This window comes from Vulpes lagopus, chromosome 17 (assembly GCF_018345385.1).
Source record: "Vulpes lagopus strain Blue_001 chromosome 17, ASM1834538v1, whole genome shotgun sequence".
In the NCBI taxonomy this organism is placed as follows: domain Eukaryota; kingdom Metazoa; phylum Chordata; class Mammalia; order Carnivora; family Canidae; genus Vulpes; species Vulpes lagopus.
Window position 1 is genome coordinate 15458414 of NC_054840.1, and position 23383 is coordinate 15481796.

The 23383-nt window shown below is 40.5% G+C and overlaps 1 protein-coding gene and 1 long non-coding RNA gene across 7 annotated transcripts in view; one reads left to right on the forward strand and one right to left on the reverse strand.

Moving 5' to 3' along the window:
• LOC121477311 overlaps nucleotides 1–17620 on the reverse strand; it is a 39343-nt gene extending 21723 nt beyond the window's left edge. For 3 of the 5 annotated variants that reach the window (XR_005984204.1, XR_005984203.1, XR_005984202.1), the window contains exons 1-4: nucleotides 17184–17620; nucleotides 16185–16282; nucleotides 14312–16090; nucleotides 2669–2801 (exon numbers count right to left, since the gene is read on the reverse strand). This is a non-coding gene — a long non-coding RNA (uncharacterized LOC121477311). The remainder of the gene's footprint in view (nucleotides 1–2668; nucleotides 2802–14311; nucleotides 16091–16184; nucleotides 16283–17183) is intronic. The other 2 variants (XR_005984206.1, XR_005984205.1) reach the window with 2 other exon arrangements.
• The window catches only part of KPNA4 (karyopherin subunit alpha 4), a 189256-nt gene that overhangs the window by 109081 nt on the left and 56792 nt on the right, over nucleotides 1–23383 (forward strand). The window contains exon 1 of one of the 2 annotated variants that reach the window (XM_041731502.1): nucleotides 17862–18214. The exons of the other annotated variant lie outside the window; for it this stretch is intronic. Coding sequence (XP_041587436.1) covers nucleotides 18146–18214 — 69 coding nt within the window. The 5' untranslated portion in view covers nucleotides 17862–18145. Of the gene's footprint in view, nucleotides 1–17861; nucleotides 18215–23383 lie in introns of those variants that run through there. 2 annotated transcript variants of the gene reach the window in all.

Genomic DNA, 23383 nt, shown 5'->3' on the forward strand with positions numbered 1-23383 from the left:
TTAGGAGGTAGAGTATACCTGCTACAGAAGCAGACTACAATGTTACAGAGCAACCTTTGGACTTTTTCTACAATTTCTTTTTTTTTTCTTTTTAAAGATTGTATTTATTTATTCATGAGAGATCCAGAGAGAGAGAGAGGCAGAGACACAGGCAGAGGGAGAAGTAGGCTCCATGCAGGGAGCCTGATGTGGGACTCGATCCTGGGACTCCAGGATCACACCCTGAACCACTGAGCCACCCAGGTGTCCCTATAATTTATTTCTGAATGGAAATGCAACTGACCCTATCTTAATTTGGCAATGTTCTCCATAATCAACTTTAGCAAGTCAGTACTAAACAAATGAAGTACCCCCATTTATCTTTACTGATGTAGTAGCTACCAGAAAATAAAACCTTTCAAACTAGAACCAAACAATTCCTTCAGTTTGTAGAAAACAAATTAAAATCATGAATGAGAAATATTGCTCTTCTGAATATAACAGAAGAACATTTCTGAGCTCTTGTCCAATTATCTGAGGACAGCAAGTGACTATTTCTCTAAGCAAGAATAAAGGTTATTCTGCCAACATTATTATTATGGTATCCATGATGTGTGATGTCCAGATTGTGAGTGTATCTTCCATATTAATATTTTATAAAATTGATTCATCCAAGTGCGTTTTGTTTTTCCATATTGACTGGCCTCTCAAGCCAAACACTGTAAAGCTGTTATAAATGGCACTATGTCTTATCCAACTTTGAGCCATAGTAGATATTCAGTTAATGTTCACTGGATAAAGAAAGTAATGTGTGTAGATTGTAAAATGTAGTGAAGATCAATAAGGGATGTAAAAATGTAGAAATATGACAAATGAATTCAGTATAGATAAGTGTTAAGAGAAATGCACTGGAAGAAAATAACTCAGATCACACAAAATATTGGGTTCTGGGCTATCAAAATACAATCAAAAGAAGAATCTAGAACATAAATAACTTTTTTAAAGAAAATATCTATTCTGTGTTCTCTCTAGGATGGTAGTTTAATGCAATGAACTGTAAAGGGAGATTATATTCACCATAATGTAGAAATATTATTTTCAGATATCGAAGACAAGCAGGTATTGACCATGAAAAGATAAGGAATTCTTATGTGAAAAAAATATACATCGAAAAGCAGTGAATGAAAAGATAAACACTTATAATTAGGCTTACAAAAATAGAAAATGGATTTATCTATCTCTTTGAAAACTCCTATCAAAGATAACAATTACTTTAAACGGTCATTCAGATTCTGTAACACTGAGAGATGGGGAATATTCCATAAACCATAAGTTAAAAAATTGAAATTGTTTCAAATCTCTGATGCATGTTTCACTTATTACCATGTATTTCCATAGTTTGGTTTCTTTAGCATAGTTAAATTGTAACCTGAACGGTACTTATTCAATCATCCACAATAGGGCATTCTAATTTTTACCGTGCAATCATTTGTAAACCACGGATCATATCCACTTTACATGTAAGCAACACCAGCGATGACTCTCAGGAAACCAATGCTGTGTGGCTCTTTCCAACAGTGCTCAGGTTTATAGCCCAACATGTTTTTTTAAGTCTTTGAAAGACTAAGATTGAATTGCAAAAGGATTAATGCACCACCTGCTCATCAACCTTAGCTTCAGAAACTGTCGTCTTTTTTTAAAGGGAAACTTAAACATTGGAGAGCATATCTGGGAGGAAGATTTATTTTTTACTTGATAACTCCCTACTGTTTGATTTTATGTATTTTCACCACACATATTATTATCTTACAGTAATCACAAACCACAACTTTAAAACACACACACTGCCTTGGAGATAGTGCTTTCCCCAAAACTTCCATAGAACTTGGTAATATTTTTTTTTAAGATTTTATTTATTTATTTGAGAGAGAGAGAGACAGAGAGCACATGAGAGAGCAAGCATGAGCAGAGGGGAAGGGCAGAGGGAGAGGAAGACAAGCAGACTCCCCACTGAGCAGGAGTGGGGCTAGATTCCAGGACCTCAGGATCATGACCTGAGCGGAAGGCAGAGGCTTAACTGACTGAGCCACCCAGGTGCCCCCTAACATTCTTACTATAAAATTCTCTATTGTATTATGTAAAAACAAAGCTGAACGCCTATATAGTCAGTAAGAACAAGTTAATTTTCTGTATTCCCAGGGTCATATTATCAAAAACAAACTGGATTCTTCAAGATTCAAATCTCATTTTAATCAAATATTTTAATCACACCACAACAAACTTTTTTTTTTTCACAACAAACTTTTTATTAAAGCTGCTAGCAAGAAAGAAAATGGGCTGAGTCAGATTGAGTTAAATAGTCGCATTTCTTAACCTCCAAGCTCTAATGAATGTACCATAAGCAGTGAAAATGCTTTTTTTTCTTCTTTAGAAAAAGGGCAGAGACCTAGACAAGTCATGAAAGGACTCAGCCACTGGGTAAAAAAGAATTGGCTGTGTTAGGCTCTGAGGTTAAGGTGCTAGGAAACAAAACAAGTACAACTCACCTGGAGTCCAGGGTCCAAATTCAACCCGGAAATGAGCCTCGGGTAAATTAGCTAATGTTATCTGTGCTCATGTGTGGCTCAGTTGTGCCAGTAAATTACCTTTTTATGAATAGTGGGCAAAGACATCTAGTTCACCTACATACCTTTCTTGGTGAGGAAAGCCACTTAGAGATCCAAAGACTGGATCTGAAGTTGTTCTGGAGAAGTCCAAATCAGAGCCTAGGACATCTTATGTTCGTCAAAATCCAGTAAAAACATTTTCTTTCCCCTTCAGCTCTGCGTTGTTTGAGAGAAATGGAACCAGTTATGGGGAACTTAAAAACAACTGGCTGACAAAGCCATCAGTTTTCCTTTAAGACTTTTCAACATGCATTTAACTTGATGTTTTGTGGAACAAAATTTAGGGGTTGGAAAATTTCCTAGGATTATCTATACTAGAATACATAACCTCAGCATGTAGTCCAAATATCTCTCCAGTTCCCCTTAATACTTCATATTTGTGGTTTTCAGTTAGGGTGGGATGGGCTTGACTTGCATACTCTTAGTTTGGAAAACCCAGCACAACGATGGAATATAGTGAGTCTGCAACTATCCACCTCTGGTGTACACTTTACACACATGCATATGCATCAGTGTCTATATCACTAGATGTCAGATTTTACTGTATTCCATTATCGTGCCTTCTCACAGTAGACCAACCCATCCACCAACTAAACAGATTTTACCAAGCTTAATTTTTTTGGATTACGTTAGGAAAGCAAGTCATATTCTTACAAATTGCACATGGTCTCCCACTCTGAAAACAGTTACTCTGACTTTTCTGTTCAGTTCTTCTGCTAACAGCATCCTTTTCCTAAGCAAATTCCTCCCACCTTTATGATAGCAAAATTGCAATTCATAATAATGCAATCTGACATTACAAAAGATTGCTCAAATAAATTTTGAGTGAGTTCCTACCTAATTATAATGTCTCCATTATATATTGTGGAATTTGCTGCCATTTATTATTGATATTGCTGCCAATTCACTCACTTTTCACAGAATTGCATTAAGTATAGGAAGGCACCATAGTCTCTGGATTCAAATGACAGGGCCTAAGATTAAAATTCTAATTCTCTACTGATGCAGCCACGAGATGATAAAACAAAAATGTTCGTATTTTATTTAAAATAAGCATCTTTACTAAAATTACTGGACATTATTTAAAAATATTCTAAGGCCACTTCTTTTTAATTTAAATTCATTTTCTAAGGCCACTTGTAAAAGTAAAGAGATTTAGCACCTTTATTAATAAACCCAGAGGCTGCTGCCACAGGAGGCCTGTGTTGGATCCAAAGTACGTGAACCCTGGAGCCAAGCTCTAGAGTAGGCCATTTGAACTCTGCTACTTTAATTTCAAATTCTTTCTTGAGGTTTTTTCACTTCCCTTTTGAATTCTGACTTATTTTGGTCTTTCATTTCTTACACAATTTTCTTCATGTATTTTCACCTCATTTTGAACTAACACAGTGTAGTGGACCTGCTTTTTTGAGTATGTCCTACAGATATGCTTTACTGTCTCTACGGATGTTATTTCACTCCTCATCCTTTTTTTCTCATAACTTTGTATGCCATCAGACCTTGATATTTTTCTGTTGCTCTTTTTTTTAAAAAAAAATGTTTATTTATTTATTCATGAGAGACACAGAGAGAGAGGCAGAGACATAGGCAGAGGAAGAAGCAGGCTCCCCATAAGAGCCTGATGCGGGACTCGATCCCAGGACCTCAGGATCATGCCATGAGTCAAAGGCAGACGCTCAACCTCTGATCCACCCAGGCATCCCTCTGTTGCTCATTTTTATGTGAATTTAGTTTTCTTGAACTTGAAAAAGGAAGACTGGTTCAGATAGTATTTATAACTTCAGTTGTTAAAAATAGGACAGTTTGCTTTTCGAGGTTTCCTGAGTATTTCCCTCTCCCACGCTAGTCCGGACCTTCTCTTTCCTTCTTTGCTATTCTCATTCTGCTGAATTCTGATTGTGCACCCAGCCATTTTTCCTCACCGTGGGGCCCTAGCCTCCAGGTAAAACAGTGGGTCCGTTTTGAGAGTTTGTGGGTTTAAACCACCTTGGTCCCTATAGGCCTTTCCTTGAGATCCTCAGTTTCATAGCCACCCACTAGCTGTGTGGCCTTGGACAAATTGCTCTACCCTTCTGTGCCTCTGCTTCCCCATTTGTACAATGGAAAAAGTGAGGTAGTTAAAAGTAGTTAAAATACTGCTTGACAGGCAGTGATCGCTTTTTGAATGTTTGTTTAACGGGTAAAATACCCATCTGCACCTTTTTCTGAACTCACATTTAAGTTGTAGAAGCTCTCAGGTCAACTGATGGCAACTATCCCAAATCCTCAGCAACTCAGGAAGTCTATTCATGTGATAACCATAGTTAAGGTTTTGATTTGCTCAATCAACATGGCTCATACTATTTTGGTTTTAATAAAAAATTCAAGAGAAAAGAAAGCAGCTTAGTATCTTCCTGCTAAGAATACAAATGCCCTTTCCTCCAGAAGCTAGTCATTTCTCATTATATCTACTTCATTTTTTTCCCCTCCCTAGACTCTCTAGGAACTAAGAGGTCATTTTATTTGTGTATAATAAAATACGACTTTTCAATACCTGGTACTATTAGCAAATGTGGCAATCTTTTTAGAAAGGTCCTGAGAAGACTTTTCTTAAAAGCCTAGGGCATTAATAAAAAGCGTTTTGAAATTTTCATTTTAACAGCCAGTGATTTACTGCTGGAAATTTCTATTATTTATAGTCAGTATCACACCTCTTTAACTTGTTGGATCTTATTTTCTCCTTTGTAAGCAACTTTACTTTAAAACATGTAAATACAAAAAAGGCTAACCAACCAGGTTGCCAAAAAGTATTTTTTTACATCAGCTTAGGATTTTTCTAGGAAAATATGACCAAAAAAAAAAAAAAATGGTATGGTTGGGGGCTCAGGACAACTAAATGAAATGTATGAACCTGGTTTGAATCCTGAACCAAATTTTTTTTTCTTCTTTTTCTACAAAAGAAAATTATTGGCAAAATTAATGAAATTTAAATAATGTGTACAAATAACAACTTTGAATGAATATTCCTGATTTAGATAAATACACTGTGAAACTATGAGAGAACAAACCTAAAATATTTGGGATAAAGAGGCATCATGCCTGTATGTTATTTTAAGAGTTCAGAGAAAAAGTGAAGATGTCAAAACAAATGTGTAAAATGTTAACATTTGGGGAATCTGGGTTAAGGGTACATGAAAATCCTGTGTATTTGTCTCTCACAACTTCAGCAAAAGTCTGAAATTATTTTATTTATTTATTTTTAAGATTTATTTAGTCATGAAAGACACACACACACACAGAGAGAGAGAGAGAGAGAGAGAAAGAGAGGCACAGACAGGCTTCACATTGGGAGCCCGACGTAGGACTCAATCCTGGGTCCCCAGGATCATGCCCTGGGCTGAAGGTGGTGCTAAACTGCTGATCCACTGGGGCTGCCCCGAAATTATTTTAAAATAAAAAAGGGTTTTAAAAGTTGGGGAAGTTAAGAGCAGAAAAAAGTAAGGTCAATGTCTTGAGGGTTTATTTGAACATTTACAAAATCTGTGAATGTTACACAGGGAACACAAAACCCTTATTTTGTAAGAAAAGGTAGGAGCTGAGAGTGCCTCAAATAGTTGGCTAGGGAGACATCTACAAAATCTCTCGCTAAAGGTACTCACTTTGATAGGTGCACTAATGTTTGCTTCGATGAACTTTCATTCCATATTAGCAGAATCAATGATATGCTGGTGATCTAATAACTCAGGTAAATGTGATTAGAAATACCAGCAATATCAGATTGGCGGAGATGAAGGTGAGGTATCATGCTAGCATGGGGGGCAACAACGGTACTTGTAATTTGTTGGTGGGATTTAGATTGATAAAACCTAGTGTAATCTTTTGAGGAGCCATCAGGTAGTATATATCACATTTTAAATGTCCATACCCTTTGACTCTACTTTTAGAAATTTATCCTAGGGAAATAGTGGGGCAAGTGAACAAAGATGTATATTCAACGATGTTCGCTAACACAGCAAAGAACAGGAAACTATGTGTCTATCAGTAGGGAGTTAAATAAATTATGGTTTATCCATGCAAGAGAATATTCTTCAGGATATCCCTCATATATTAAATGAAAAAGTAAAACTAGTATATATAGTATGATCTTCTGATATTTACATTACTTATTTACATTTAAAGTGGGAATATTTTATAGGCTTTTTTTTTTAAAGAGTTTATTTATTTATTCATGAGAGACACAGAGAGAGAGAGAGAGGCAGAGACACAGGCAGAGGGAGAAGCAGGCTCCATGGAGGGAGTCCGACGTGGGACTCGATCCCGGGTCTCCAGGATCACGCCCTGGACCCAAGGCGGCGCTAAACCGCTGAGCCACCCGGGCTGCCCTATAGGCTTTTTTTTTTTTTTTAATTGAAGGAATACATGCTAAAAAGAATTGTGGGTAGGAAAGTATTAAGATGAATATATATTGCATCATCTGTAGCAGACTACATAATTTGCAAAATGAAAATGTGGAGCCCCTGTGTTAAAAAATAAAAAATTTCAAGATAGTGACAGCTGAGCATTAAATTAGGTGTGGGGTCCTTCTAAATACAGGGCCCTGTAAGATTCCATAAGCTGCATGCCCTTGAAGCTGACTCTGGCTCTACACTGTGCTTTACACTTAGATATATGCAACACTGTAATATACATTACACTGTTTGGTATATACTAAGACACACACTACAGTAATGGTAATATATGACAGGTAGTTGGAAATATACCTGTTGTCTGTCTCTGCCCTGCCCCCACCCTCCTGTTGTTATTTTGGGTATTGTAATAAGAGCAGTACTTTGTGATAAGAGCCATCCAAAGTGTGTTTAAATTATTCCTAAAAGAAGCTAGCACACTAAGGGTGCTGAGATTAACAATTTACTGGTACCCTTTGGATCACTTCACATGCCACAAGAGTGCCTCCAAGAGGCACTCAATGAGACAGAGATGTGTGCAGCTCTCCAAAAAAATTTCTGTTGCAAATTTTAATTACTTTTAATGAGGTTCTACGATAATGACTACCAGGGACAGATAAATGATGGGTAATTTTTTCCTCTTTTTATGTGGCAAGTACAAGTAAAAGAAAAAAAATAAGAACAAAGAACATAAAGGAATTTCCTATTTCTAGAAATTAAATAGCTCTCCTAGGCCACCCATGTGTGGATGTTTTTCTACTGCTCTAAATGGTTCTGTGATATCCTTGAATTAACCAAATAATATTACTAGCCATTAGTTGACTTGATCTGTCTACAAGTTAAATGCTTCCTCTGATGCTTCTATTTATAAGTAGAACTAAAAACCTGGGAGGTCTAATTTGGGATCAGCACGGTAGCTTCTGGTCTGCCATGTAGAACATCAGGGTTTGATTAGGCAGATCTTAGGGTCAAAGCCAAAAGGCGAGGGACCAAGACATTCTAGTATCTAATGGGCTCTAAATAAGATGGTTTAACACCTACCAGGCTCTGATTTTCATTAGTGATAAAGACAAAAACTTTTAACAAGGGCCTAATGATGTTGGGATAAGTACCAGGTGAGAGGACAAAGGTTTCCAGGATTCAACCAAAACGGGGAAGGATTTGTTGTTAAGTATTTTTCTGCAGTCCATCATAAGGCAATCAGTGGTCAAAGTCTAAATTACACCCCAGGAGCTACAGACCTTTGACTTTACAGGCATCTGGAGAATCTGCTGAAGCTATTTGAGTTCTCCAAGACTTCAGGGTTTTGTATAAGATAGTGACAGAACTATAAATAGAAAGCTGATAAATGCTATGAGGTATTGTGAACTTCAAGACTAATTTCTGTACTTAAAAGTCTTCTTTCTTGTATTATTTTTTAATTCATCTTATATGTGTATACATGATACCATATGTCACATATAATCTATGCCAATAGATAGAAACAACTAATAAATACACCAGAGTCTTCCTCATATGGATTATCCAAGGTAGTCATCTGTTTTAGGGCATCAGTTCCATCTTTATTGAAGTTATTAATATCATTCATATTCATGAGGATTTTCATCAGTCTGACTAGCACAACTATTCTCAAAATTCAAAACAGGACCCATAACATAGGTATATTACACTTGATAGAAATCTATCATTTTCACAAATGCAGAAAATAGCTCTATTTAATGCACTTGCCCTTTGTATTCTCCGTAGATACTTAACTGCTTCAACCTTAAACATCACAAGGACTTTTGTTTTTATTTTTTTTCATCACAATGACTTTTGAAGGGATATTAGACATACACACAACACACACACACACACACACACACACATATACTTGACATGAAGAACTTTGTAATGATGATCCTCTGCAGACTGAATGGACTATGATTCAAGTAATATTGAGCTCCCCATTAATGAATGTGTTGCACTTCATGAAGTGAGAATTCAAGCACAAACTACATGGTTGGCCTAGATAACATATGTGTGCTATGCTTCTAACTCAGACATCATGAACATGAAATAATTCTTACTAGTCCTGAACAAGACAGAATATAGTAGCAGAGAATGCAGAGGAGGCAAATGAGAGAAATACCATAAAGATATTCTATTTATTCAATACAAGTTGCCACTCTCTGAACATAGAACCCAGGAGAAAATAATAAAAAAATCAAAAACATTTAATTTTTTTGCAGTTTAAGAAACTACTTGTAGATTAGCCCCATTAGGATTTTTTCATTTTTTGTTGTTTGGAAGGAATCCACCCTGAACAGGGTGACTAACCAAGGAGAACTCTGCATTTTTTTGTCGGTATCAGAGATGGTTCCAGATCAGTGTGGATGTGGCAGGAGACTCCACTCCTGACTCTAACTGAGAAGGATGGCCCTGAGACAGGCTAGTACAGGGAAACCAGAAAGTCTGGCAGATGGGCCCCAATTGAGCAGAGGAAGAACATTTAAGACACATGTTTTGCCTCCTTGGAAGGTGACTCAAGAACTGAGACGTAGTCTGGGCCTTCAAGGAACTAGGGAAGGCTGCAGCAACAAGAAACTCAGACTAGACCTCACAGGCTCAATGTCACAGTCTTTTAGAAGAATGTCATCAAGAAAATGGCATTTGAGAAAACTCAAGAGAAAAACTTGAGAGCAGAAATGAACCCAGGAAAATATTGCTTAAATCTGTTTAAAAAGTGAAATGGATTGGCTACTATCAGCCTGTTTCTTGAAACATTATTTGGTACATTTTTTAAATATGAGAGATATATAATCATTATTTATGTAATACTTTGACATACTGTAGAGCACATCACATCTATTACTGTGAAGCCTATTTATCCTTATTTTAATTCTGTCCTTACCTTGGGCTGAAACCACCCTACACGTGAGAAGTAAGAACAAATCTAGTACTTCTCAGAGTGTGTTCCAGGAAACAGCGCCAACAGCATTGCACTTGTTAAAAACTCAAATCTTCACATGCTATCCTAGACCTACTGAATTAGAAACTCTGGGGACAGAGTCTACCAGTTTGGGTTTTCAGTCTTCCAACTGGTTCTAAAGAACTCTAAAGTTTGAGAACCACTGCCTTAGGCATTTTAGAACTAGGCCTCTTTAGAGCCTGTTTAGGAAAAAAAATATATTTTTTTCTGTTTTCTGTCTCTTCACGGTACTATTCTCATTTCTGATTACCAGTGTGTAGTAGTAGTTTCCTACACCAAACAATTCTGTGACAGCAGATGGGTGTCCTACAATTTAACTCAATTCTGACACCACCTGGAGATGGTGTCAGATTCCACAGGTTAAGGCCTCAGCCCCACAAGACCTAGCACTGCCCCCCTCAACTTCGCACACCAATCACAAGTTCAAGCTGTCACCTGTACATCTGACCAACCAGCTGTAAATCAGATTATTTTATATAACCTCCTTCCTGGGGCTTGATTAATTTGCTAAAGCAGCTCATAGAACTGAGGAAAACAGTTTATGTACTAGACTCACCAGTTTATTATAAAAGGATATAACCTAGGAATAGTCAGATGGAAGAGATGCATAGGGTAAGGTATGCGGAAAGGAGCAAAGAGCTTCCAGGATCTCTCTGGACTCGCCACCATCTTAGCACTTCCACATCCATCAACCGGAAAGCTCTCTAAATCCATCCTTTTTGGGGTTTTTACGGAGGCTTCATTAAGTATGCATGATTGATTAAATCATTGGCCATTGATTCAATCTCTAGTCCCTCTCCCTCCCCAGGGGTCAGAGGTGGGTGGTGGGACTGAAAATTCCAAGCCTCTAATCACACACTGTTTCCCCTGGCAACCAGCCCCCCCTCCATCCTTAGGAACTACCCAAAAGTCACTGCATTAATATAAACTAAGAAGTGGTTGGAAGGGTCTTGTTAGGAATAACAAGACACCCATTTCATTCTGGAGCTCTTTCAGGAGCTGAGAAGGAAAGATGCCCCTGTAACTCTTATTACTAAGGAAATTATGAAGGTTTTAGGAGTTACGTGTCAGGAACCATGGAGGAAAACCAAATATATATTTAATATAAACCACAATATCACAGAGGCCCAGGAGAGATCTGTGTTATAGGCCAGGGAGGCAGCATGGTGGTTTTGTCTGTTCAGGCTGCTATAACAAAATACCATAGACCAGGTGCTTATCAACAACAGAAATTTTTCTTCTCTCTCTTTTTTTTTTTTTTTTTTAAAGATTTTATTTTCAAGTAACTACAACACCCAGTATGGTGCTAGAACTCACAACCCTGAGATCAGGAGTCACATGCTCTTCCAACTGAGTCAGCCAGGTGCTCCCAGAAATTTATTTCTCACAGTTCTGCAGGCTGGAAAGTTCAAGATCATGGCAGTGGCCAATGTGGTGAGATCACATTTCCTCATAGACCCCCATCTTCTCACTAACCTCACTTGGCAGAAGGGATGGAGGACCTCTCAGGGCCTCTTTTTCTAAGGGTACTAATCCCATTAGTGAGGATTCTATCTTCATGACCTAATTACTTCCCAAAGGCCCTACCTCCAAACACCATCACATTGGGGATGAGGTTTCAACACATGGATTTTAGGACACAAACATGCAGTCCATAGTAATGGTCAACTAGAAACTGGGAGTTTTGCAGCTTGTCAGATCTGAAATCAAACTGGGACTCCACTTGTTAGTTGTACAGGGTCTTGAGCAAACTGCTCAGCCTCTCTCAACTTTAGTTTACTTATTTAAAAAGTGGAAGGGGCGCCTGGGTGGCTCAATCAGTTAAGTGTCTGCCTTTGGCTCAGGTCATGATCTCAGGATCCTGGGATGGAGCCCCGCACCAAGCCCTGCATCAGGCTCTCTGCTAAGTGGGGAGTCTGCTTCTCCCTCTCTCTCAAGTAAGTAAATAAAATCTTAAAAAAAAAAAAAAAGTGGAAATAATGCCTACCTTGAAAGGTTACTATGAACACTGAAGTTTATGTGCCTATATGGTATTCAGGAGTGCTGGCTCTGGTGTCAGGGCCAGTTCAAATGCCAACTTTTCTACTTACTGTGTGATCTCGGACAAATTACTAATCCTCTCTGTTCTTCCATTTTCTCATTTGTAAAGTGAGTAATAACATACTTGCCTTACAGTGTTATTGTGAGGACTTAATGACCTAATATATATCAGTTGCTTAAAAGACTGCCTGTTCAATAGTTATGCTTGTAATAGAAATACAAATAAAAGCAATGATAATACATGTACATAAAACCTAAAATATGGTAGGTACTCAATATAATTATTAGTCATTACAAAATTCTTCCTCACATAGTATTATAAGAGGTTCCAGTATATAGGCACCCCCGATACTTTTATATATTCTTTACATTCTAATGTCTTCCCTCCCCTCTGAATAAGCTCCGTGTACTATATTAATATCAATTTCCTGTTTTTTTTTTAAAGGTTTCATTTATTTATTCATGAGAGAGACACACAGAGAGAGAGAGAGAGAGAGAGGGGCAGAGATACAGGCAGAGGGAGAAGCAGGCTCCATGCACAAAGCCAGACGTGGGACTCAATCCCAAGTCTCCAGGATAATACTCTGGGCCTGGGCTGAAGGGCAGCGCTAAACCGCTGAGCCACCCAGGCTGCCCCTGATTTACTGGTTTTGATAGTTTACTGTAGTTATTCAGGATGCTACCATTGGAGAGGGCTTGAGTGAGGGTTTGTACATTTTTTTTAATGCCTATGAATCTGTAATTATTTAGAAATAAAAAGCAAAAAAAAAAGGACCTGGGAGCTTACCTGAAGTGAGAAATATTGGTTTGAGAGAGTTGGTCCTATACGTCATCCACCCCAGTTCCTTATTTAACAGTCCCTAGAATCCTAAGCTTCCTCTTTACCAGTGTGAGCTAATGGAAACCACGGAAGCCTGACTGTTAAGGGGCTAGTCCAGGCTCCCCTAACACCAGGTAAGGCATGAACCTGCAGAATCTCTGATGCATGGAATTCTAACGTAAGGAACATCGTAATCCCCGTAACTCCATGACCTAAAACGGTTCCTGGTGCACAGAGGCAAGGACAAGAGACGTACGCTTCCTGATCAGATTTGTAAATCCTAATATTTTCCTCATAGAAACACTGCCACATACTGTGATCAGGCTCTGTGATGTTCACTTACGTCCTTTATAGATTAAATAAACTTTTGTGGGGCAGCCGGGGTGGCTCAGCGGTTTAGCGCCGCCTTCAGCCCAGGGCATGATCTGGACACCCGGGATCGAGTCCCACATCAGGCTCTCTGCATGGAGCCTGCTTCTCCCTCTGCCTGTGTCTCTGCCTCTCTCTCTCTCTCTCTCACATGAATAAATAAATAAAATTAAAAAAAAAAAAAAAGCTTTTGTGGGCTAACCTGAACACCTACCCACTAATCATGACCTATGGACATATTTCAAAGAACTAATCTTCAAGCAAACTTCTGAAATACTACCAATCTTTAAGTTATTATACTTATGCAATGCTATTAAAAACAAAATTTTTAATTGAGGAATAACAGTGATCATTCTAGGCTCACTATTTTCAAGTTTCCAAATAGTGTTCTGCTTAACACTAACATCTTAAAAGTTCCCATTACCACCCACCCTGTAAGTTCCTAAAATTGTTAGACCAAGGAAATTTTTTTTTTAAACATTTACTAACGCTGAGGAGTTCTGAGGAACTCTCTGAGAGACACTGCTCTAAGTCATATGATCAGTCTTCTTGACTATTTGGCTTTTAAATGGCTCCTTCTATGGTATTTATCTTTAAAAATTAAAAAACATTATTTTAGGCCCAAATAAAAAGCGAGTGAAAACAGCTTTAAAAAATCTAGGCATGGGGATCCCTGGGTGGCGCAGCGGTTTGGCGCCTGCCTTTGGCCCAGGGCGCGATCCTGGAGACCCGGGATCGAATCCCACATTGGGCTCCCGGTGCATGGAGCCTGCTTCTCCCTCTGCCTATGTCTCTGCCTCTCTCTCTCTCTCTCTCTCTCTCTGTGACTATCATTAAAAAAAAAAAAAAAATCTAGGCATGTTTGCCTGGTAGCAATATAAAAAAGATACCAACCAGTCATCAATGATTTGTACCCATATATTACAAGTTTTCTCCAATTAATTAGTCAAAACTGACCTTAAGTTGAAGAAAAATTGTGTGGCTCATCTCTCTCAATCAAATTAATACCTACAGCTAGCTTTTCTAATTCATCATCTCTTACCATTCAGGAACTTCAGTCAAAGTAAAGAAGTAGTTTTTTCCAGAGTTCCCAAGTTGTAAGTCAGAAAAGTTCTGGCAATAAAGAGGAATAAATGAAGTCCCCCTATTCCTGATCAGCTGTTTTCCTAAGAAAATAAAGGCATATTACCAAAAGTCCAATGTTTTTCTCTCAAAAAAAGAAACAGTCCATCTATTAAAAAATACAGATTAGGGATCCCTTGGTGGCTCAGTGGTTTAGCACCTGCCTTTGGCCTAGGGCCCGATCCTGGAGTCCCGGGATCGAGTCCCGCATCGGGCTTCCAGCATGGAGCCTGCCTCTCCCTCCTCCTGTGTCTCTGCGCCTCTCTCTCTCTATCATAAATAAATAAATAAATCTTTAAAAAAAAATACAGATTACATTTTAGCTGATTTAGCAACATATAAAATTGCTTCCTGTTTCAGCATATACTACCCAGTTTTGCTCAAGAAATCATCCACAATTCCCCAAACAGAAACAGAAACTATAAGATCCATGTTATAGATTAAAGAAACACTCCAACAGTCTTCAATTTAATGTATGAGAATATTCCAAACTGCTTAAATGAATTACCAATTATAATTCTTTTTAAAATTACATTTGATCAAATAAATAAATAAATAAATAAAATTACATTTGATCAACTAAAACCTGTGTAAAGCTTCACAAATCCTTTCACAAATCTCTGCTGCAGAACAAAGAGTTTCTTTATTCTGAAAGTGACTAAGAGGACGATTTCATGACACATTCACTGAAAGCAAGTATCTCCATAATATTTTAGACTTTTCTTATACTAAAGTACTAATAAGTCAGGCTATGAAGTAACCTGACCTTGAATATCTTATTTGAAAACAGGTGTTGTATGTGGGTTTTATAGTTTGATTAGAACTATATTTCATATACACAAAAAACAGGTGTTAAAAAGTCTGTTGAGATGGTATTAATGGCTGCATTTACTTCCTTAGTTCAGCAAGTTAAATTTCTTAAATCTCCTAACTACAGATAGAACTACCATATCTTGCCAATTAGGTTGCCAATCTGCATTTAGATCTATGGATCTAACTCCTGGAAGAACTTCTTTACACTTCTGATAAACTATGTATGTTCTGTCTGGGAAGAACCGGAAGTACAGAACAGGCAGTGATAATTTCAAATGACAAATTTAGGCCAGGAAGCAGACTACCAAAGCAATATAATTAAGCATAATTGTTCCACTTTACAAACTGTGTCACAACTATTTTTAAACATATTGGGGGGTCTGCCCTAAAACCTATGTCTAATCTACTCCCTGAACTTTGTCCCTGGAATAAGCATGATACATAATTAAGAAAAAAAAATTAAGAATTCTTAGAAGGGATCCAGTGTAAATTAAAAGCAGTTAACAACTCAATCCACATTCTTAATCAAGGAGTGTTAGCTTGAAAAAAATTTAAAAAGATGTGTTAGCTTGTTTTTTTAACTTAAGGAACATACATTGAAAGAAGATGAGATTCAGGTCCTATATTTGACAAATAGTCATGGAGGGCATACCATGTGCCAAGTACTACTAGGTACCTAATACATGATTGAGAACAAAACAAGTATGTTCCTTGACTTCAGGGTACTTATGGTCTAGAAAGGGAGAAAGACTTCAGAAAGATATTAAATACTAATAATAAAAGTAACTAAATTACTGTGGTTATTTCCTGGTTGTGCTGCATGTCTCAGTGGGTAACTGTGATCACAGTCTTCTCTTGGGGGTATTCTGCAGAGAATCAGTTGCAGCTGGGAGAAAAAGACATAGGATGATGGACAACTTTATAACCTTCCTCATGAAAGCTACTATGGAATTTATTCCAATAAGTAACAAAATATTCACCTATTCATTCACGTTGACAGGATAACTTCTAATCATAGGATTAGTTATCACGGGATCACTTCTAATCATAATTCACCCGTAATTTGTTTTCAAGAATCCTGTTTGGAGCAAAGAAATCCATGATGGTGGTACACGCACACACTCACACATACATATTTTTTTCAACCTAATTTTCTTATCCTAAAGTTATTTTGAAAACATCCGTGCTCCAGTGTGCAATGTTACTTCAATTAAATTATTCTTTGGAGAAGAGGCTCTCTAATGAACTTCGTTTATATTTTAAGATCGGCAATGAAATTACATTCAAGTCAACTCTCAGTGTGAATTATTTCCAGGTAGGGCTTGTTTCTCTAGGCGGCTGAAAGTATACAAAGTACTGAGAATTTTGAAGGGATATATATATTTTTTTTTTTAATTTTGAAGGTATATATATATTTTTTTGAATTTTGAAGGTATATATATTTTTTGTATTTTATGTGTGTGTGTATATATATATATCTTCAAAATTCTCAGTACTTATATATATCAGTAAAAAAAATTGGGAGGGAAGGGGGTGGGCGAGGAGTAAAAGTTCCGAAAGAAATCCCCCAAAACCTCGTCAAATTCAAACACACCCAAATGCTCCTACACCGCCCCCCTTCCTTCCGACCCGAGGTCTTGCAGCCTACTTCGTTTTCCCTGCATATGTGAGATGCGATCAATGGGTAAATATATTTTCAAACTATTTCCTACCCCCCCCTTTTTTTTCTGAAATATTCGCACACGTTCCTCCGTAGCTCGCATTATTTCCGCCTCTCTAGTACTAATATTCCCGATACCAATGTACATCCCTGGAATCCATTCTCTCCGCAGTCGCAGTACTGCATCACGGCCGGTGCCACGGTCTCCGCCTTCCACAAGTTAGCACTTTGTGGCCAAGCAGCTTCTTTAACTTCCTAAGACGAGATACCTTAAGAGGCAGTAGCATCCCTGGGTCACCAGCGCTTCCCGAGCTCCTACCTGTTGCGGGGACAGGTCTGCAGGGATGGACGGGTCGGACGCGCCTAAGGCGTCCTTTCCCTTTCCCACCCGCTGTCCCTCTCGCTTCCCGCCGCGACTCGCGAACGCACGTCCCCCCCCCCCCCCCTGCGCGTCCCAAGCCCACGGCCCGGGCCTCGCGCGGCGGGAACCCGGGGGGGGGGCGCGTGTCCCGACCCAGACTGGGCCGAGGCGCGGCTCCCACTTCCTGTAAAGCCAGCGGAGCGCGCGAGCAGAGCCCTGGAAGGGAGGGCGCACGGGGGGGCGGGGGAATACTTCAAGTCCGCTCCAATCCCGGACGACAGAGGTCCGAAGCGGCCCCGGCAACAGGAGCGAACCACCTCGTTCCCGGGCCTCCCCTTCCCCTCCCCGCCTCCCCTCAAGTCGCCCAATTCCCTCTCGCTTCCTCCCGGCGGCTCCCGGGCACGTGGTCCCTCCCCGCCCTGCCCCCGCCGCGCCCCTCCCAGCCCTCCCAGCCCCCCCCCTCCGGCCCTTCCTCCCCGCGCCGCTCGCTTCCCCTTTCCGTTTTCTCTTCCGCCCCCCGCTCTCCATCGTCCTCTCTGATTGGTCGAGCGCACCGGAGCCCGGTTGGCCAATCGGCGAGCGGGGCTGGCGGCGATGGGCGTGGCCGCGGCTCCGGGGCCCTCAGATCGAGGCTGCCTCCCCCTCTCAGCCGGCAGCACATTCCGCCGCCGTTGCCGCCGCCCGGCCCCGCAGTTGTCTTCGGCGGAGCTGCGGTCGCGCCGGGGTTAGGGCGGGGGGGCGGGCGGGGAGAGGAGGAGGAGAAGGCCGCGGCGGAGGCAGCGGAGAGGAGGGAGGAAGCGGCGGCGCGGCGGGCACTGCAGCTGAGGCGGCGGCCCGGTTCCTGGGAGTGTCGGTGCGGCGTGGTGGTTGGGGCGGATCCCGCGGGGGCCCGGGCGGGGGAAGGAGTCACCGGCCCGGCCATGGCGGACAACGAGAAACTGGACAACCAGCGGCTCAAGAATTTCAAGAACAAAGGCCGCGACTTGGAGGTAAACTCGGGGGCGCCGGCGGGGCGGGGGCCGCGGGCCTCGGGCCGATGTCCGCCGGGACTCCGGGCGTGGGGGGCCGGGGCGGGTGCCGTCGCCGGGCCGCGGGGGAAGGGCGCTGGGGGCCGGCCCGTGCGTGACGCCTCTGCGAACGCGCCGGGAAGTTTGTGTCGGGCCTGGTCCCCCTCCGCCCGGGAGCGAGGTGCCGGGGTACGGCCGGCGCGGCCTAGGCCTGCCCCTGCCCCGGGGAGCCGGCCCGGCGCGGGTGCGAGGGGCTGGGCCGCGCGGCGGGGAGGCCGGGCGCGGCGAGCGCGGAGGAGGCGTGTGTGTGCCGCGCGGCCCCGGCTCCGGCCCCGGCTTCGGCTCCGGCCCCGGCCGCGGCGGAGATTCCGGCTCTGCCCCGGGCCCCGCCGTCTGGCGCCGCGTGAGGAGGGCGGTGGGAGGTGGGGGGGGACGAGCGTGCGGCGACCGAGCGGGGCTCGGAACTTCCCCTGCGGGGTCCGAGTCGTCTCCACTTAAAGGCGTTTTCTCTGGTCTTCCCGACTCCCGCTTTACCCCTGCCTCCCCCCGATGTCCAAACTACAGGAGTCAACTTCTCCGTTGAAAAAAAACACCCCCGGCGTGAGAGGCCATCCTGGTGGATGCTAACAGTGCCTTCCAGCGGCCTGTGTTTTACTCTGGATATAGCTGATTCAAGATGTGGCTCACGGTGTGCCCTCTTCCAGGCAAAGAATACCCCTTATTTCAGCTTGCTCACAAATCTCTTTACCCCCTCCTGAGAGACCACCAGCTGCATTCTTATGTATAAAGTCCACAGGGTTATACAAAGCTGTCATCCTCTAGTCTACAGTATCCTTTCCCTCCACCTGCAGGTGGTGGTAGTGGGGGATGGGGTGGGCTCTGGAATGGCACCATCACGTTTTATTATTTTAAAAGGGTGTGTGGGGGGGAACCCTTGATTATCTTCGATACAGCTTCTCCCCCCCCCCCCCAGGTGGTTAGGCTACATGAGGTGTGTGGGTAAAACACACACACACACACACACACCAATCACAGAATTTTGATAGACTTTTCTTCCCTTCAGTGTTGAGAGTCTAGGTAAATCGATTCCTTTTTTTTTTTTAATACGTGCATCCTGTGCCTGCATCAGGAATGTAGCTTTTAAAAGAAAAGTGGTCAAGTAGTAGTTTTTGTATTGCCCCTCTGTACTTTTTTATACTAAAATCTTCAAATTCCCATCACCTGTTTCTGAACTTTGAGCATTTGCTTGACCGAGATAGTAACTATCCTGGGGGGCTTTTCACAAAGCCATGCAATCTTTAAGGTAGTTTGTGTTGTTTTCAGTGAGTTTCATAGTTTGAGGATCTATTAAAATACCTGAGGATGTGGTTCTTAATTCTGTGATTGTTAATGTGAGATATTATCCTGTGATCCTTTTTTTTGTGTGTGGAAAATTTTTAACATCTTTATTGATATAATTCACATACCATAATAATCACCACTTTAAATGTACAACTTATGATTTTTTCATTAAATTTACCTACTTGTGTAATACTGTGATGAAGGAAATTTTTTACTGATATCAATATTTAGAATGAAAACAATTACAAAATTTAAAAACATAAATACCTCAAGTTACAAAATCTAAAAAATAGCGATTAGATGCTTGACAAGTTCTGATGCTTTCCCTTCATCTACATTTCTGGCTGCATTTTTTTTTTAAAAAAACAGCTTCATTGAAATGTGATTCCTATGCTATACAACCCTGTGCAGCCATTAGCACAGCCAATCTTAAAATGGTCTTATCACTCCAAAAAGAATCTCTATTTCCCTTTACTCTCTGTCTAGATTTGCCTGTTCTGGATATTTCCTATAAATGGAGTTACATAGTATGTGATCTTTTGTGACTGGCTTCTGTTAGGTAGCATAATGTTTTCAGGGTTTACACATGTAACAAAAATAAAACAGAGCCTTGTTCCACCTCGTTCCTTTTTATGGCTGAGTAATATGCTGAATAATAATCCAGCCTATGGATATACCACATCTTGTTTATCCGTTCATCAGTTGATGAACATTTGCGTTGTTTCCACTCTATTTTAGTTGTTTTTTTTTTATTTTTTTTATTTTAGTTGTTATGCGTAATGCTGCTATGAACGTTTATGTACATAGTTTTTGTGTGTACCTATGTTTTCATTTCTCTTTGGTTATATCCTAAGGAGTAGAACTAGTGGTATAGGGTAACTTTAAACGTAACCTTTTCTGGGATTGCCAAACTGTTCTAAAGTGATCCTTTTTTTTTTTTTTTTTTTGGTAATTTGATGTTTCCTCTTACTGTCAATTTCTTATCACTTTAGTCAAAATAAGATTGTGCTGACTCTATTAGAACAATATTATAAGTGATTTTTAAAAAATAACTATAAACACATTAACCAGATTTTTTTGAGAAGTTTATAGTGCCTAGGGACATCCTTGAGGATTTTGATAACCCTGTGGGTACAAAAGAAATAGGGATATTTTCACTGTTTCACCTAGGAAAATGACTGTAGTGGAAACTGTACTTTCTCCTCACTTATTCAAAGTCACATACACCTGTAATGAGATAGCAACTTTTTATCATCTTTAGAGAACACTAAAATGGCCTATTTTGTGTATTTAATTATCTATATGTCCGTGTCCATCAGAACACTTATTATCCCCATAACCTTCCCCTCCACGTATGGTTACTATGTTTTGCTACAATAGATTCTAAGAAAATCCTACTTTGGGTTTAGGTCTCAATGATACATCTGTTTCACTGAGAGTTTTTTGTAAAGAAGTATGGACCATTACTATCCAGTGAATTTTATTTAATCCCATATATCCAAAATACCAATATAACATCAGCAATATAAAAAATATTGGGATATTTTATATTCTTTTCATACTAAGTCTTCAAAATCCGGTTTGTATTTTACACTTAAAGCATTATCTCAGGGGCACCCGGGTGGCTCAGTGGTTGAGCATCTGTCTTTGGCTCAAGTGGTTTAGCATCTGCCTTTGGCTCATCTGCCCTGGGGGTCCTGGGATAGAGTCCTGCATCAGGCTCCCTGCAGGGAGCCTGCTTCTCCTTCTGCCTATGTCTCTGCCTCTCTGTGTCTCTCATGAATAAATAAATTTTTTTAAAAAATTAAAATGAGAAAAAAATTTAAAAAGCACATCTCAGTGTGGATTAGCTATATTTCATTTGCTTAATAGCCATATGCAGCTATTGGCTCTCTTATTGGACAGTTCAGATATAGAACAGCATATAGAATGAGGTAATTACCATTTTTTCAGTTTGATCTGATACTGTTTGATAATGACATAGAGTACAAAGTCCTAGAGTTTAGTGTGATCTAATGATCTCTAACTTTGTGTGTGACCTTGAGAGTCAGTCTTAAAGATTCTTTAATCTATTAAAACAGAGGTACTTGACACCTGCTTCATGTTAGGAAGATGCTAGCAGTTCCCTGAGCATTTTATCACTTTTCGCTTTTTTTTTTGCTTCAGGGTTAGGGTGATTTAATAGGATTCATTGTAATTGATTCTTTTACTCCCGTATTTGCAGTTGGCTCTTTGTTTTTTCTCTGTGTCCATACAGAACTTAAGTTACATTGAACTGAAAATAAAAGGGAAGAGGTTTAACGTAGAGCTCTGTAATTGCTCATTGAAGAGTAGTTTGACCACAGGGAATCATTGACCCTTCTAATAGTCATAATTTTTAAGTGTTAGAAGTTGAAACTGATTAAGAGCTTTCAATATGATGCTCATTCTTACCTTTCAATCTACCATTCTGGCTCTTCCAAAATGTGATCATGCTAAATTCTTGAAACACAAAAGTATTAAAGAAGACGTATATCAGTATTCATTTTTTTTTAAATTTTTTTAAATTTTTATTTATTTATGATAGTCACACACACACACACAGAGAGAGAGAGAGAGAGAGAGGCAGAGACACAGGCAGAGGGAGAAGCAGGCTCCATGCACCGGGAGCCCGACGTGGGATTCGATCCCGGGTCTCCAGGATCGCGCCCTGGGCCAAAGGCAGGCGCCAAACCACTGCGCCACCCAGGGATCCCTCAGTATTCATTTAAAATAATTTATGGGAATTCTTGGATGATGTTAAGGGCTTGACTGCTTTCTTGCAGTGTGGTAGAGGATCATTGTTAACTAGGTTGAGAAAAGTAACCATAGAAAGGGTACACTGAACACAACACAGGAAATGGGTAGTGACCAAACTTAAAATATTTGTCAGGATAGATCAAATAAAGCTCATCTAGTTGGGATCCCTGGGTGGCGCAGCGGTTTGGCGCCTGCCTTCGGCCCAGGGCGCGATCCTGGAGACCCGGGATCGAATCCCACATCAGGCTCCCGGTGCATGGAGCCTGCTTCTCCCTCTGCCTGTGTCTCTGCCTCTCTCTTTCTCTCTGTATGACTATCATAAAAAAAAAAAAAAAAAAAAAAGCTCATCTAGTTTATGGTTTTTTATTTTATTTTATTTTTTTAAGATTTTATTTATTTATTCATGAGAGAGGGGGAGAGAGAGAGGCAGAGACACAGGCAGAGGGAGAAGCAGGCTCCATTCCGAGAGCTTGATGTGGGGCTCGATCCCAGGACTCCAGGATCACACCCTGGGCCAAAGGCAGGTGCTCAATCGCTGAGCCACCCAGGCGTTCCTAGTTTATGTTTTTAAAGTAGAGCAGGGATTCTTTTGTAGACTTTCCAAACAATCCATGATTTTTACAGTAGTTCCGAGAATATCCCAAGTTCTAATAGCATAAATTGTTAGAAAATAATTAGCTCTTGGTGCACCTGGCTGGCTCAGTCAGTTAAGAGTCTGCCTTCGGCCCAGGTCATGATCCCAGGGTCACTGGGATGGAGCCCCACATCTGGCTCCCTGCTTAGCAGGGAGTCCACTTCTCCCTCTGGCCCTCCCTCTGCTTGTGGGCGTGTGCTCTCTTTCACATGCCCTCTCTCAAATCTTTTTTCAAAAAAAGAAATTAATTAGATCTTATAAAAACACAACTTTGAGAAAAAAACTTACCCTAAAAATAAATAATAAAATATTAAATGACTGGACACTTGTGTTTCTCTGAACTTTAGAAATAAACAGTTGCTTGGTTGGCAAGAGTTTAATAAATTGGGATCCCTGGG